This window comes from Astatotilapia calliptera, chromosome 18, assembly GCF_964374335.1.
Source record: "Astatotilapia calliptera chromosome 18, fAstCal68.1, whole genome shotgun sequence".
NCBI classification, from domain to species: Eukaryota; Metazoa; Chordata; class Actinopteri; order Cichliformes; family Cichlidae; genus Astatotilapia; species Astatotilapia calliptera.
The window spans coordinates 615710-629021 of NC_137439.1; the positions used below are offsets into that span (position 1 = coordinate 615710).

A 13312-nucleotide genomic window follows, 5' to 3' on the forward strand; every position below is an offset into this window, starting at 1 on the left:
GTTCCTGCACTCCACAGCCTCTTCTGTTCCATGCAAGTGGATTTTCTCCAGGGCAGGAGAAACTATTTCTAAGAAAGGAAACAGACTCAGCCAGCGCACAGTAACACTAATCCTCTTGTTAACTGTAAATAACAAAAGGGCTACCTGACATAGATCATGTTTTTACTTTGCAAGTTCTTGATTAGGGGTGGGTTTTGATTATCGCTTTTCTGATTACAATCCATGCTAAATTGAATAAAGTGATATTGATTCATTAAAATCCCGTGTCGATTTGTAAATTAACGTTATCATGCCTGAAACGCCAGCATCTCAGGTTAAACCTCACAACATGTCGTCAAACACCATACAGTAAAACAGTAACTGGGAGCAGGTTTACGGATTCTGCATACAAACGTGAACACAGAGCGCGGACCCGACGCGTCAGAGTCAGATTTTGGTGTGTCGTTGGGTCCGCGCTGTGTTTGCCTCTTTTTTTTCGCTGGCTTCTGCAGCTGCAGGTTTCATAACTCTCTGTTTACATCTCTAATTAAGTCTCACATGTGTCAGCTTTCTTTTAATAGATACGAAATTATGGATATATACTGATACATGACCAGAATTGTAATATTTCTGACTGAGGCAAAACTTTCCAGATTCCAATCAAATTGAATCGGATCCTGTATCGAATCAAAATGATTCTACAAATCAGTGACGATGCAGCCCTACTCAGCTTCCTAAGCATTTTCCCTTTCCAGTTCACAATCAATCCCACCCCTAGGTCAAAAATATGTATAGGACAATTGGCCTCATCTAATATTTTGTATGAACCTGTCCAGCTGTCCAGTGATTAAACGACAAGTAGATGGAGGCAGGACTCCACAGCAGGTGCATACTGCATAATGTGCTGTGCATTCTCATATGTATATTATATATATTGCTCACTTATTGTATTTACCAACATCAAGGAGTTATGAGCAAAGAAAGGCCACACCATAGTGAATGTTTAAATAGGGAAAGTTTATTGATCAAAATGTATTACGCAGATACGCATTACATTTTTTTCAGCCCCCCAATCGAGAAAACAAAACCAATTACATGTTCAAAGCAACGGAACGGTGGCCCAATATCAGAGAGAACTCCACTCTTGAGTGAGCAGTGATGATTGAGCAGTCCGTTTTATTTTGCAGATTCAAGCTGCTCTTCAAAGTTTTCACCACCAGATGTCACCGGAGAGGACTGTGTTGAAAAGCTTCGAGTAATGAACCGTTTTTCAATACAAGCTTCAGTGCTTCGGAAAGCTTCATTTGGCCATCACTACTAATTACTAATACGTTAGTTATAAAAAAATTACGAGAAAAAAGATAAGAAAGAAAGAAACTCAGAATGAGCAGAGCTGCTGTAACAGGCTGCCGCACTTCTTAAACACATTTGTGTTTAAGAAGCTTAAAAGCTGCGTTTCGTTTCATTTGCTTCATTTTCAGATGAAACCTCATCAGACTCCTTTAACCAAAACCAGGACAGACCGCTGCACACGACAAGCACCACCCTGTTTTCAGACAGACCCCTCTCTAAAGGTCAAAGTGACCTGGTTCCTCTGTGAACTTTAAACCACACCTGTCACTCTGTGTCCTGAATCAGCAGATATCAAACAGCTGACAATAGTAAACAACAGTCTCCACCCAGCTGATCGTGACGACACAGAGGGCGGAGGCAGAGGGCTGATCACAGGACAGGATCCAAGCATGAGAAACAGCTGGGACACATGGGAACAGCGGAAGTAAACAAAGAAAGGCGGAAGTATTGTTCACTTTCCTCGCGTGTGGCCGAGCTGAGTGTGTGAGCTGAGTGTGTGAGCTGCGGCAGCAACGATGCCTTCAGTTCAGTATCTGAGAGAGTTCATCAACGAGCGACTAACTGCTGCTGCTGAACAAATATTCTTGGAGTTTGAAAAAACGATCGTCCAGTACGAGGAAGAGATCGACCGTCAGCGCAGACTGCTGGATATCACCTGGAAACCCCAAATCAAGCTGCACAGGACAGGTGAGTGTGAATGAGCATGCGTGGACTGGCGGAGGATCTTCATCGTTAGCTAACAAAGGAAACGTGTCGCTGAGCACGTGGAAGCGCAAATGTTGCATTTTGAGAAAAAAAATATTTTGAGCAAAGAAAAGTTTAATTAATTTCTGCGTGCAGGAAATGAATTTCAGTGTTTGCTGTTATCCACATACACACAGTAACAGCGCCTCCGCTCAGATCTCTGGCTGTTACATCTCCAATCAGCTCCCTAGCTTACTGCATTCCGGAAACACGGTCCAGAATGAGGCTGGTCATCCGCATTCAGTAGTGATGTGGATACCAGTGATTTCCTTTCCGATACCAAGTAAAATTCAGGGCGGTATCGACGATACTGATCCGATACTCTTTACAAAAACTTATTTTATTTATTGTATCTCAAATTATAGCGTCATCATGATTACAGGACATCAGATTACTTGTTCTTATCACTTAATAATGCAGAGTGCATCATATGGAAATAAAAAAGTTGTGCTATTTGAACACGTTGCCTGCCTGCAGCACTAAAGGACTCCGTGAGAGACGTCTGTCTCGCCCCAGCAGCACCTGTCCCTGTCCTCCTCTTCAGTCTCAACATACGCGCGTCATATTCTGTGGTACGATTTACTCTGAGGTGTTTGACAAGGTTAGTGATGTTGCCACAACCAAACATGCCAACCCTCCCGATTTTCCACCCGGACAACAAAATTGAAAAACCATATCCCAGAATTCATAGCGCGGCCCAGCCAATTCCAGTCTCCAACAACGGCGGCAGCGACTTAGTTTTAATATCACTCTTATTTCTCTTTCTGGGTCGCAAAAAACTTTTAACAAGTTTTCAGGCCAGAATGTAGCTGTGTGAACTTGAAACATCTGAGCCGACACGTCGTCTTCAAAGCCCCGCGGTCTGTCGCTACTCGGGTCAAACATGATGTGTAAGTCACTTTGATAACTTAAACATGTTGTTGGGCTTTTTCAGTCTTTCATTTGTTCGTGAGTAAATCGGTTTGGCTGAGATTAAAGTTATTGGATTAAATTAAACTTTATTAATCCCTCGGGAGGGTTCCTGCGGGGTTTCACACAGCTGATAAAACAGAAGAGTTTACGTCAGCGCCCGGTTATATTTAGACAGCAAGGAGCGGACGGCAGCTTCACTCCACCGAGGGCGCTCGTGCAGCACGTATGCCCGCAACACCTCACTTTTCTGCCACATGTATCCAAACCACGTCTCAGCTGTTTGTGGAGGTAAACTACGTCCACACGTGACTCCGACTACGCTCAGCCGTTGTTGTGAGTGCGCACGCGGCGAGACATTTCCACAGCCGTATTTCACTCATGACTATGAAAGGCGGAAGTAGTTCCTTTGAATGTAGACAATCCGAATGTTATAGTTTCTTTCCACTGTGTTGCTGTTAATGATAAACTACAAATATACCTTAAATTACTAAAATATCGATATTTTAATGTGAGAATCAATTCTAGAGCAGCGGTCTTCAACCTTTTTTGCGCCACGGACCGGTTTATGCCCGACCGGTCTTTAAGGTGTGGCGGATAAATACAACAAAATAAAACTAGTACCAGTACCGAAAAAAAGAAAATTTATTCATAACACACGTGAAAAGACCCAGGAAAACCAAGTTAACGATAAAAACGATAACAAAATAACGCTGAAAACCGATAAAAACCCTGAAAACTGTACATTTCACACCTGAGCCTCAACTCTCACGGCCCGGTACCAAACGACTCACGGACCGGTACCGGTCCGAGGCCCGGGGGTTGGGGACCCCTGTTCTAGAACATAAATGACTGGTATCGGAGGAATCGATATCTCAGGATCGATACGCACATCACCAGCATTCATAAGATCCGGTGTTAGAGGCGCTCAGCTGCATGGGCGAACACGTGATCCCACCCTGGCTGACATCACAGGGGGCAGATATCCCGCTTCCCCAGTTAACCTGCATCTCGTGATGATTCTCCCAGTAAGAGAGAATCCTCACCATGTATCCAGGAACAGGTTTCCTGTGGTTTGCTCGATCAAAGGCATTAATGAAACACATGAGGATAGATGAATATGTGACCCTATACAAACCGACTGTTTCAATACGCAGCACTGAGTCTGGATGGATGCTGTGAATCACAGGGTGCTAGGGCAGGAGCTAGCCTTAGACTAGCATGCTTTAAATGTTCTTTACTGTCAGAGAACCTTTGAATGGTTTGATTTAACGATTCCAGCTGAGTGTGAGCTGCAGCTGAGCTTATATGAAAACTTGCATGTGCACTTAGAAAAGGCTTGAAATGCCTCAAACTTCATGCAGGCTCAGGTCTGTCTTGTCTTAGAAAAACTCAGTTTTCCAACAAAACCTGGTCACACAATCATGTTATGAGTCAGGTCAACAGTTTCCCACCTTTAGAATTATTATTATTTAAAATCATTCCATTAGTTATGTTTTTCTTTTATCCCTTTTGTTGCTCCAGAACTTAGACAGAACTGTGACATTAACCAGGAGAGGAGCTCCAGTGTGGAGCAGGAGGAACCAGAAGCTCCACAGATTAAAGAGGAACAGGAGGAACTGTGCAGCAGTCAGCAGGGAGAGCAGCTGGGACTGAAGGAGGAGCCTGAAGTTCATAATGATCCTGTGCAGTACGAGGAAGAGATGGAGCGTCAGCGCAGACTGCTGGATGTCACCTGGAAACTCCAAATCAATGGTAAATGGCCTGTATTTGTAGCGCTTTGCTTAGTGCCTAAGGGCCCCAAAGCGCTTTACGCTACATTCAGTCATCCACACACACAAAGCTGCACAGGACAGGTGAGCGTCCCTCTGAGGGAGCATCCTGATCACAGCTCTGTGGGACATGAAAGCTGCAGAGATGTTTCAGGAGGACAGATGTGTGACTCCTCGACCAGTCGTCGCTGTTGTTACTAGTCGGTACCAGACGTAGTCGTTTAATCTGATCGTTACAGTTTTAATAACTGATGTCGTTCAAGTTTTGTGTCCTAATGTTCTGCAGCCATCTGCCACCAGGTGGCGCTTCGCTGTTGAGATCGCCTGATGTTTCTGTGAACAGAATGAGATCGCAGATACAGGCGGTGCAAATGGACAGGCTCCGCCTCCGCGGTCGGCGAGCAGTTCATTCATCCGTGGGCCGCTGCTCCTCCACAGTGAAAGGAGACGGCTAAGGCCGTCGGCTCCTGGGTGAGGCGTTCTGTCTGGGCGTCTCCTACCTGTAGGAGGCCCTGGAGTAGACACGCCGGAGAGGCGCCATCTCTCTGAGGCCTGGAGCGCCTCCACGTCTCCCCAGATACGCAGGAGGAGGCGGTGAAAGCGAGGTCCGAGCTGCCCTGCTGCCCCCGCCACCTGACTTCAGACGAACAGTAGAAAACGTCTGCGTGATTTATTGTTATTTCAGACGCAGCGGTGGAGTTTCCAAACAGCTCACGCTGCGCCGTGGGCCATCAGTTCAGTTTTCACAGCTTAGTCTGTCACAGTTTAATAAGACGTGTTTGTAGTGACATGCTGTCATGTTTAAGCGCAGTTGAGCGCCACGACTGATTCATGAACAGCGTGATGAATGCCTTCATGTTAGCGTTAACGTGTTCTCCGTGTCTGAGTGCTTCTTAGTTTTGGATTCGTCGCTTGGTCTCCTCGTTTCGCTGAATTCGTCACCAGGAAGGTTCCTGGTTTTAAGGGTTACAAAGGCACTGCGTACATCGCCATGGTAACTGATGGACTGTTGCATGGTAACTAAGAGAGCATTCAGGGTCACCTGATCCAGGACTAACTTTAAGCACTGTTCAAAGCTGACACTCAGGGCTGGATAATCTTAAAAGTCGAGGGTGTCTGTCTCCTGAGGGGCGTATTGGCAAGAATCCGGTGATCCAATATGTATCCTGATACAGGGTAGACGATACGCTGCGATACTAAAAGCCAGACGATGTTTGTGAAATTAAACTCGCAGTAAACAGTCCAAACTGTTAAATGATGACATGAAACATCTGAAACAAAAACACTCCAAGTTCAAAATGAACGGAGAAATTAACTTCGGCCTTATTAGAAGTCGTGTCAGCTAAAGAAACAAAAACTGCTTGACTGAAATATCAACTATTTCTTTAACATGAACACAGTAACCGTGTCACACTGAGGTCTATGATTGTAAAGTGCTTATCCAAACACTGCTCAGTGGAGCATCAACACAAAGCACTTTTCATGTGACCTTAACAGAAACAAATATGAATCAAAAATGAAACTGCTTGAAGAATCCAAGCAAACATTAACAATGTAAAGTGCTATTAAAGTCAAGTGCTAATAAAATAAAATACAGCCCTGCAGTGTCCATCCGTGGAGCACTTTTAGTACAACCTGAAAAAGAGAATTTCCTCTTTTAAATAAAAGTGCTCATGAGACTCAACCAAAATATCAAACATCTCAGATCTGAGGTTTTACATGTTGCAGTGTTTTCTCAGTGATTTCCACATTTTTGTGCAGGAATACAAGCGGATCGACACGCTCTCAGGACACTTCTCTGTGCATTTACTGTCTGCTGCAGAGAGAAAGCTCCCTCTGGCCCTACCAACCGGCTGTTTCTTCGCCTGCGTGTATGCACATGTCGGTGCTTTGGTTTGAAGCCGAACTGATTATCCAGGGAAGCGATGAACACACAATCTAGCACCGTCGATAAAATACTGTCCAGTGCAATCGGCCTGTAATTATCCACACAGCTCACTTTTGCAGCTTTGTCCTTGGCACAAGTAAAATACACATCATTGAGTCTGGTAGTATGTCACAAGCTTGGCATGAAGAGGAGCCATCATGGACAGGCCAATCATGGCATGCTCTCCTCTGACATCACCAGGGTGGCGTCCTTCATAGGCTTCAGCGCCCTGACAGCTTCTGCACATGTGATGTCAATTTATTTTTCGCTCTTCCTGACTTCTGCAGAAAGCAGAGCCGCACAGATGGCTGGTTGCTGTTCTAAAAATTGTTCTATCACATCATAGGAGCTGTTCCATCCCGTTCAATCCCATTCAGCCCCAGCGTCAGTTAGTAACGCTGCAATGTGCTCACCTGTGTGACTGTCATGCATGGCTCTGAGTACATGAGGCTGAAGGCTCCACTGGTCCGTTATGTGCTGTAACAGTCACGTACGATTCAGCGGCTCTCGAAGTCCAAGTGTCGCATGTCAGAGCAACTGTCTCTGCCGAGCTGAGGGAGTCCGGCACTGTCGCTTTGACTTTGGCAGAGCGATGTCCGTGATGTAACAGCGCTCCAGCGTTTTAATCACATTACGAAATCCTTTATTCTCCACAACACTCAGAGGGCGCATGTCTGTGCAAATAAGAACAAGTACTGACTGCCTTATTTTTGTTGCACGAGTTGAAGTTCCTGCTCCATGTTTGAAAAGTTAACTTCTTCAATTGTCCGTTGAGCGGGGTCGCCTCGTTTTAAAATTAGCATTTGATGCTGCGTCGCTATGGTGTCTACACACGTGTGTTCGTAAATCTGTTGTGTTACTGGAATATTTGACTCTGGCGGTGCAGATTTTACAGACTGCGTAGCTCTTGTCAAAGTCTTTACCGCCTTCTTTTGTCCTGAATCCAAAATAAGTCCGCACATCAGCTTTGAAAGCCGCGGGCGCCGGCTGTATCCTCTGCTCTTCAGTCATCACCAGCGCTGGGTAAGGCACTTTAGTAACTTGGTTACATTACTAGTTATTTCTATCAAAAGTAACTCAGTTACTTCAAGTTACTTGTTACTTTCAAAGTAACTAGTTACTAGGGAAAGTAACTTTGGTTTTACTCAGAATTCTCTTGTTAACGTGCTGCTTCCCTAACTGGATACCCAGCCAGACTGCCAGTCTTCTAGCTCGCTTACATGTTAGCACTGTCCTGCCACACGTGCACTGTGCCACCTACCAACAGAAAGGAAAAAATCAAGTGCATATTCCCACGAGAAAAATCCCACGCCTGGACCGTGGTCGACTGCCGCCATGATTCTAGCCTACGTCACAGCGTCACGTGTGCTTTTCACATCCAACAGGAAAACTGCAGTCGTGGTGCTTCAGAATTCAACCTTCTTCATTTGTCCCGTGCATGGTTATACAGGTGCAACACGCAGTGAAACGTGACCTGATGCGCTCCTCGACTGTGCAAAGAAAAGACAGACACAGAACTTTATATACAGTGAATGAGTACATACAAGGAGGACATTATGTGCAGCAAGTGGGCGAGTTATGTACATTATATAAATAGAAATAAAATAATCTGGAAATTTACAGCTTGTGTACACTGCGTGAGGAGGGTGTTAAAGTGTCTTGTGCTGTAGCGAGGCCAGAAGGATCAGGATGATGTGGTAACGAGTCCTGTCTCAGTCACTTAAGGATGATGGGGGGGATTCAACACACGAATGGCCTGAGGATAAAAACTCCTCGTGAGCCTCTTGTTCGGATGGTGTGGAACCGTCTGCCTGATTTCAGAAGCTGGACCAGTTCGTTGCTGGGATGGGACGGGTCCAGCATCTCCTGACGACTATGACTTTTGATTGTACTCAGAACTCGGAAATTCTGCCCTCAGAGTAGGAAGATGTAGGAAACACCAGACTGCAGATGAGCTGCACACAGTGCTGGACTGGGACAAAAACTGGGCCCGGCGTTTTGACTGGAGACCAGCCGCCATTATAGGAAAAATCCCGAAGCCTTTGAATGAAACGCTGTGGTGACTGTGATGTACAGTCTTGTTGGTATATGTGTGATTTCTATACATTTTACGTCAGATAAAAACTTTGGTTGTAAGATTCAGATAATTATTTAATAACAGATATTTTAAATGAGAATAAGAAAGTATGTCTTTGTGCCCCCCTCTCCCTGTTAATGCCCTACCTGCCCCCCTGCACAGTTACCAGCTGTCAGCTGCTTAGAAAAGGATCCTGGTGTTATTTGTGTCTCAGAAACAGTTCATAACTTCCCGCTGGTTTCCTCTTTCTGGTGCAAAGTGGGCGATAAATAAACAAGAGAGAAAAGCCGATCAGCTGATCATTGATCAGTTTCATGATTGAAGTAATAACAGGAGAGGGAGGGGAGAGAAGAAGAAACAGCTGACAGTGTAAACACAGAATAACTCCAGCTTTGTGTCTTTTTCATTGTAGCTGAAGTCCGGGACAAACTGTTCCTTTTCAGCTCAACACGAAACGACGATTCTGTTTTTTTTTTTTTGACACTGTAATTTTTATTGATAGTTTTGTCACAGTTTAAACATAGACATGTTTTGCATTACAGGAGAAATAACCATGCAAGCACACAGTCAAAACAAAACAGAACTAAAGCGAACAGAAGGTGTGGGTGCCAATTCTAATCAACTACCGTATGCATGCCTGCCTTTGCTCAGCAGCATACATACTCCAGCTTATATATGTACTTTTATACAGGCATGCATCAATAGATATACAGAGTCATAGACCTTAAATGTTTTGTTCGTTCATTAATTTTCCTTGGTGCCATATAATGTCCACTTCTCCCACTTAGCAACGAAAATATCTTCCTTTAATCTGAGAATGTAAGTCATTTTTTCCATTGCACAGATTTCTCCAACAATATTTAACCAGTCTTTTGATGAAGGCGGATCCAGTTTGTACCAGTTTCTTGTTATAGCTTTCTTTGCAGCTATCAATAGGATTTTTGTCAAATACAAGTCGTCGTACAGAACATACTCTCTAATATTCCCAAGATACACAGTTTTAAAATTGTGTGGTAATTGGTAGCCCAAGATATTGCCTATTACAAGAGTCACGTTCTTCCAAAAATTATGCAGTTTCAGGCACTCCCAAAACACGTGCGCATGGTGTGCTTCCATGTTACCACATCTTCTCCAGCATGGCAAACTGTCTTGAGTCTGTTTACTTTTGATTTTTGGTGTAATAAAGAATCGAGTAAGATGTTTCCACCCAAATTCTCTCCAGCATCTTGAGTTAGTCGTTGTGTTCTGGGTTTCACACATATCTAACCATTCCTCAGTTGAGATATCAGTTTTTATTTCCTGCTCCCATTTCTTTTTTATGTATTCAGTTGATGTTGCTGTGTTCTCTCTTAGATTTTTATATAGTACAGAAATCTCCTTGAATTGGAGGCCCCTGTATGATTTAATTATACAATTCAGGATGCCATAAGACGTACGCGAACTTCGTATTTCCTTTGAAAAGTAGTCTCTGAGTTGCAGGTACCGGTAAAAATCGGTTTTCTCTAGACTATACCGATCTTTTAAATCTTGGAAACTCATCAAATGGCCATCTTTCATTACTGTACAAATCGCTGTTATTCCTTTTTGTTCCCACTTCCTGAATCCTGAGTCGTGAGCACTTAGTATATCACCAACAACATAGGCAGCCCAGTTTAACATCTTAACCTCCCTTTCCAACTTACTTTGTTTAACTAGGCCAAACCATATCTCTAGAGTGTGGGATGTTATAGGATCAAGGAAATGCTGTAAGGTTTTCTTAAGTTGCTCATTTCCAAGAAATGTCTGGACTGGGACATCCTGTACTTTTATTTCAATATCTTTCCATTTGGCATTAAAGTTCTGATCACACCACTTTATCGCCGGTCTAGTTTGGGCCGCATGATAGTAATCTTTTAGATTAGGGAGTCCCACACCACCCTGCTTCCTAGATAGTTGTAATGTTGTGTATTTTATTCTAGGCCTTTTACCATTCCATACAAATCTAGAGATGAGCCTATCCCAGTCCTTGAATTTTTCCACTGGGATCTTAACTGGCAGAGATTGGAAAAGGTACAATAACCGTGGGAGGACACTCATTTTTATTGTTGTGATTCTTGCACTAAAGTCTAGTGTAAGAGTTGACCATCGGTTTAGATCGTGTTTAATTTGAGTGATCAGTCTATCATAATTTGTTTTAAAAAGGTCACTCAATTGTTTAGTCACAGTTACACCCAAGTATTTCATTTGTTTTGCAGTCCAGTTCAGCCTAAACTTATTTTTAACCTCTTCGGATGGCAAATAGTTGAAAGCCAGTATCTGAGTTTTGGTCACATTAATTTTGTACCCCGAATGTTCAGCAAAGATATTAATTACATTAAACATTGGAATTAAAGTTTGGTTTGGATTTTCTAGGTAGAGTATGATATCATCTGCAAATAAGCTGATGATGTGGTCTTCCCCTTTAATACTTATCCCTCTCACCTCCTCACTTTGTCGGATGGCCTGTGCCAGGGGTTCAATATATAGAGTGAAGAGAAGAGGTGAGAGGCAACAACCCTGACGGGTACCCCTCTCAAGAGAGATTTGCTCCGTTAAGCTGCCATTGATTCTAATTCGAGCCGTAGGAGATTGGTAAATAGATTTGATACACATCACAGCACCGTCATCAAAACCAAACCTTTCAAGCACGGCATATAGGAAGTTCCAATCTACACTGTCGAAAGCCTTCTCTGCATCCAGGCTTACTAGGGCCGCACTGCCCTTTTTTGTTTGTATTGAATTAACTATCTGGAGGGTCCTTCTTATACTATCTTGAGTTCTACGTCCTGAGATAAAGCCAGTTTGGTCTTCATTAATTAAGTCTGTCATAATTGCTCCATATCGCTTAGCAATTATAGATGTGTGTATTTTGTAGTCCACATTAAGAACCGATATGGGTCTGTAGTTGTTACAATATTCGGTGTCTTTTCCCTCTTTAGGGATTACTGAGATAATCACCTCTCTCCATGAGGGAGGGGTTACACCCTCCGCAAGGGTATGATTGAATGATGATTGAAGCATTGGTATCAACTCCTCCTTAAAGTTCTTGTACCACTCTGAGGGAAACCCATCGGCCCCCGGTGATTTATTAGCTTTAAGTCTTGAAATTGCTCTAGATATTTCTTCATGACCGATGGGGGCAGTCAGTTTGCTGTTTTGCTGCGTACCAATACGTGGTAAGTCTAAGGAGTTAAGAAAAGCAGTTTTCTCGTCTTTATTTGAGGAACATGGTTGTTTATACAAGTTTTCGTAATATTTCTTAAATGTTTCTTCTATTGCTTCCTGGCTATACTGCAAGTTATTTGTAGATGGGTCTCTAATCTTGTGAATCGTATTAACAGCTTGCTGCTGTCTAAGACGCCGTGCTATCAGTCTAGCTTCCTTTGGGCCATTCTCATAATAATCCTGTTTCAAAAATCTAAGTGTTTTTTCCACTTCTTCAGTCAATATATTGTCAATTTCCTTTTTTAGTGTTTTAATTCTGTCTTGGAGCTGAACATTCCGAGTTGTTCGGTATAATATTTCTGTGTTCTTCAATTCCTCCACCTGGCTTAGGTACAGGGCCTTCCTCATTTGGTGTTGTTTTGAAGTTATAGCAATAAGCTTCCCTCTGAGCACAGCTTTGAATGCATCCTAAAACACAGTTGGGCTAATTTCTTCAGTGGAGTTTTCCTCTATGTATTGCTTTATATCTTTCTTGATTTGGTCTTTCGTTTCTTTATTATTCAGGCAGCTCAGATTTAACCTCCAACAGGTATTTCTACGCCTACTATTTAGATTTAGCTTTAAATGAATGGCACAGTGATCAGCAATATCTGCCACTCCAATTGTGCATTCAGTTACTCTGTGTAGATCCCATCTGTTCATTAAGACATAGTCAATTCTTGAGTAAGTGTTGTGAGTCTTTGAGTAGTGTGTATACTCCTTATCCAGCGGGTGGTGTTCCCTCCATACATCTACCATTCCCTGCTCCTTCATAAATGTATTAACCATTCTCGCCAGGCTGTTTTTGCTTCTATTTGTGCTTGTTGTATCAATTCTATGGTCGAATACCACATTAAAGTCTCCTGCACACAGCACAGTCCCTTCAGATTCTGACATGACTGTAGTAAGTAGAGTCTTCACATTTTGTTGGTTGCTCTCAGGGGGAATATAGAGATTGATTAGTGTCACCGCCTCCCCTTCTAGTTTACCTCTTACAATAATGTATCTCCCCTCACTGTCCCGAATTTCTTTAGAACATTCAAAATTAACTGAATTTTTAATAAGTATTGCTACCCCCCTTTTACGACTTTTCTTGCAAGTACTATAGTAAGAATTTCTGTACCCAAATTTCTTCAATTTATCATGCTCTTCCTGCGACAGATGTTTCCTGTAGATATATTACATTGGCATTAAGCTTTCTCATTTTGAGTATCACTTTGCTTCTTCTAATTGGGTTATTCATCCCATTGACATTCATTGACACCAGCGTTATATTCCTCATCTTTTCACTGTTAAGTTTTGCTTTATTTTTGGCTTATCACTATCATA

General features: G+C 43.0%; 1 protein-coding gene across 1 annotated transcript in view; it reads left to right on the forward strand.

Annotated features, from left to right (window-relative positions):
• The first annotated feature begins 1646 nt into the window (after positions 1-1646).
• The window catches only part of LOC113010259 (uncharacterized), an 86006-nt gene continuing 74340 nt past the window's right edge, over positions 1647-13312 (forward strand). Inside the window, exons 1-2 of the mRNA XM_080292365.1 lie at positions 1647-2019; positions 4510-4740. Coding sequence (XP_080148491.1) covers positions 1848-2019; positions 4510-4740 — 403 coding nt within the window. The 5' untranslated portion in view covers positions 1647-1847. The remainder of the gene's footprint in view (positions 2020-4509; positions 4741-13312) is intronic.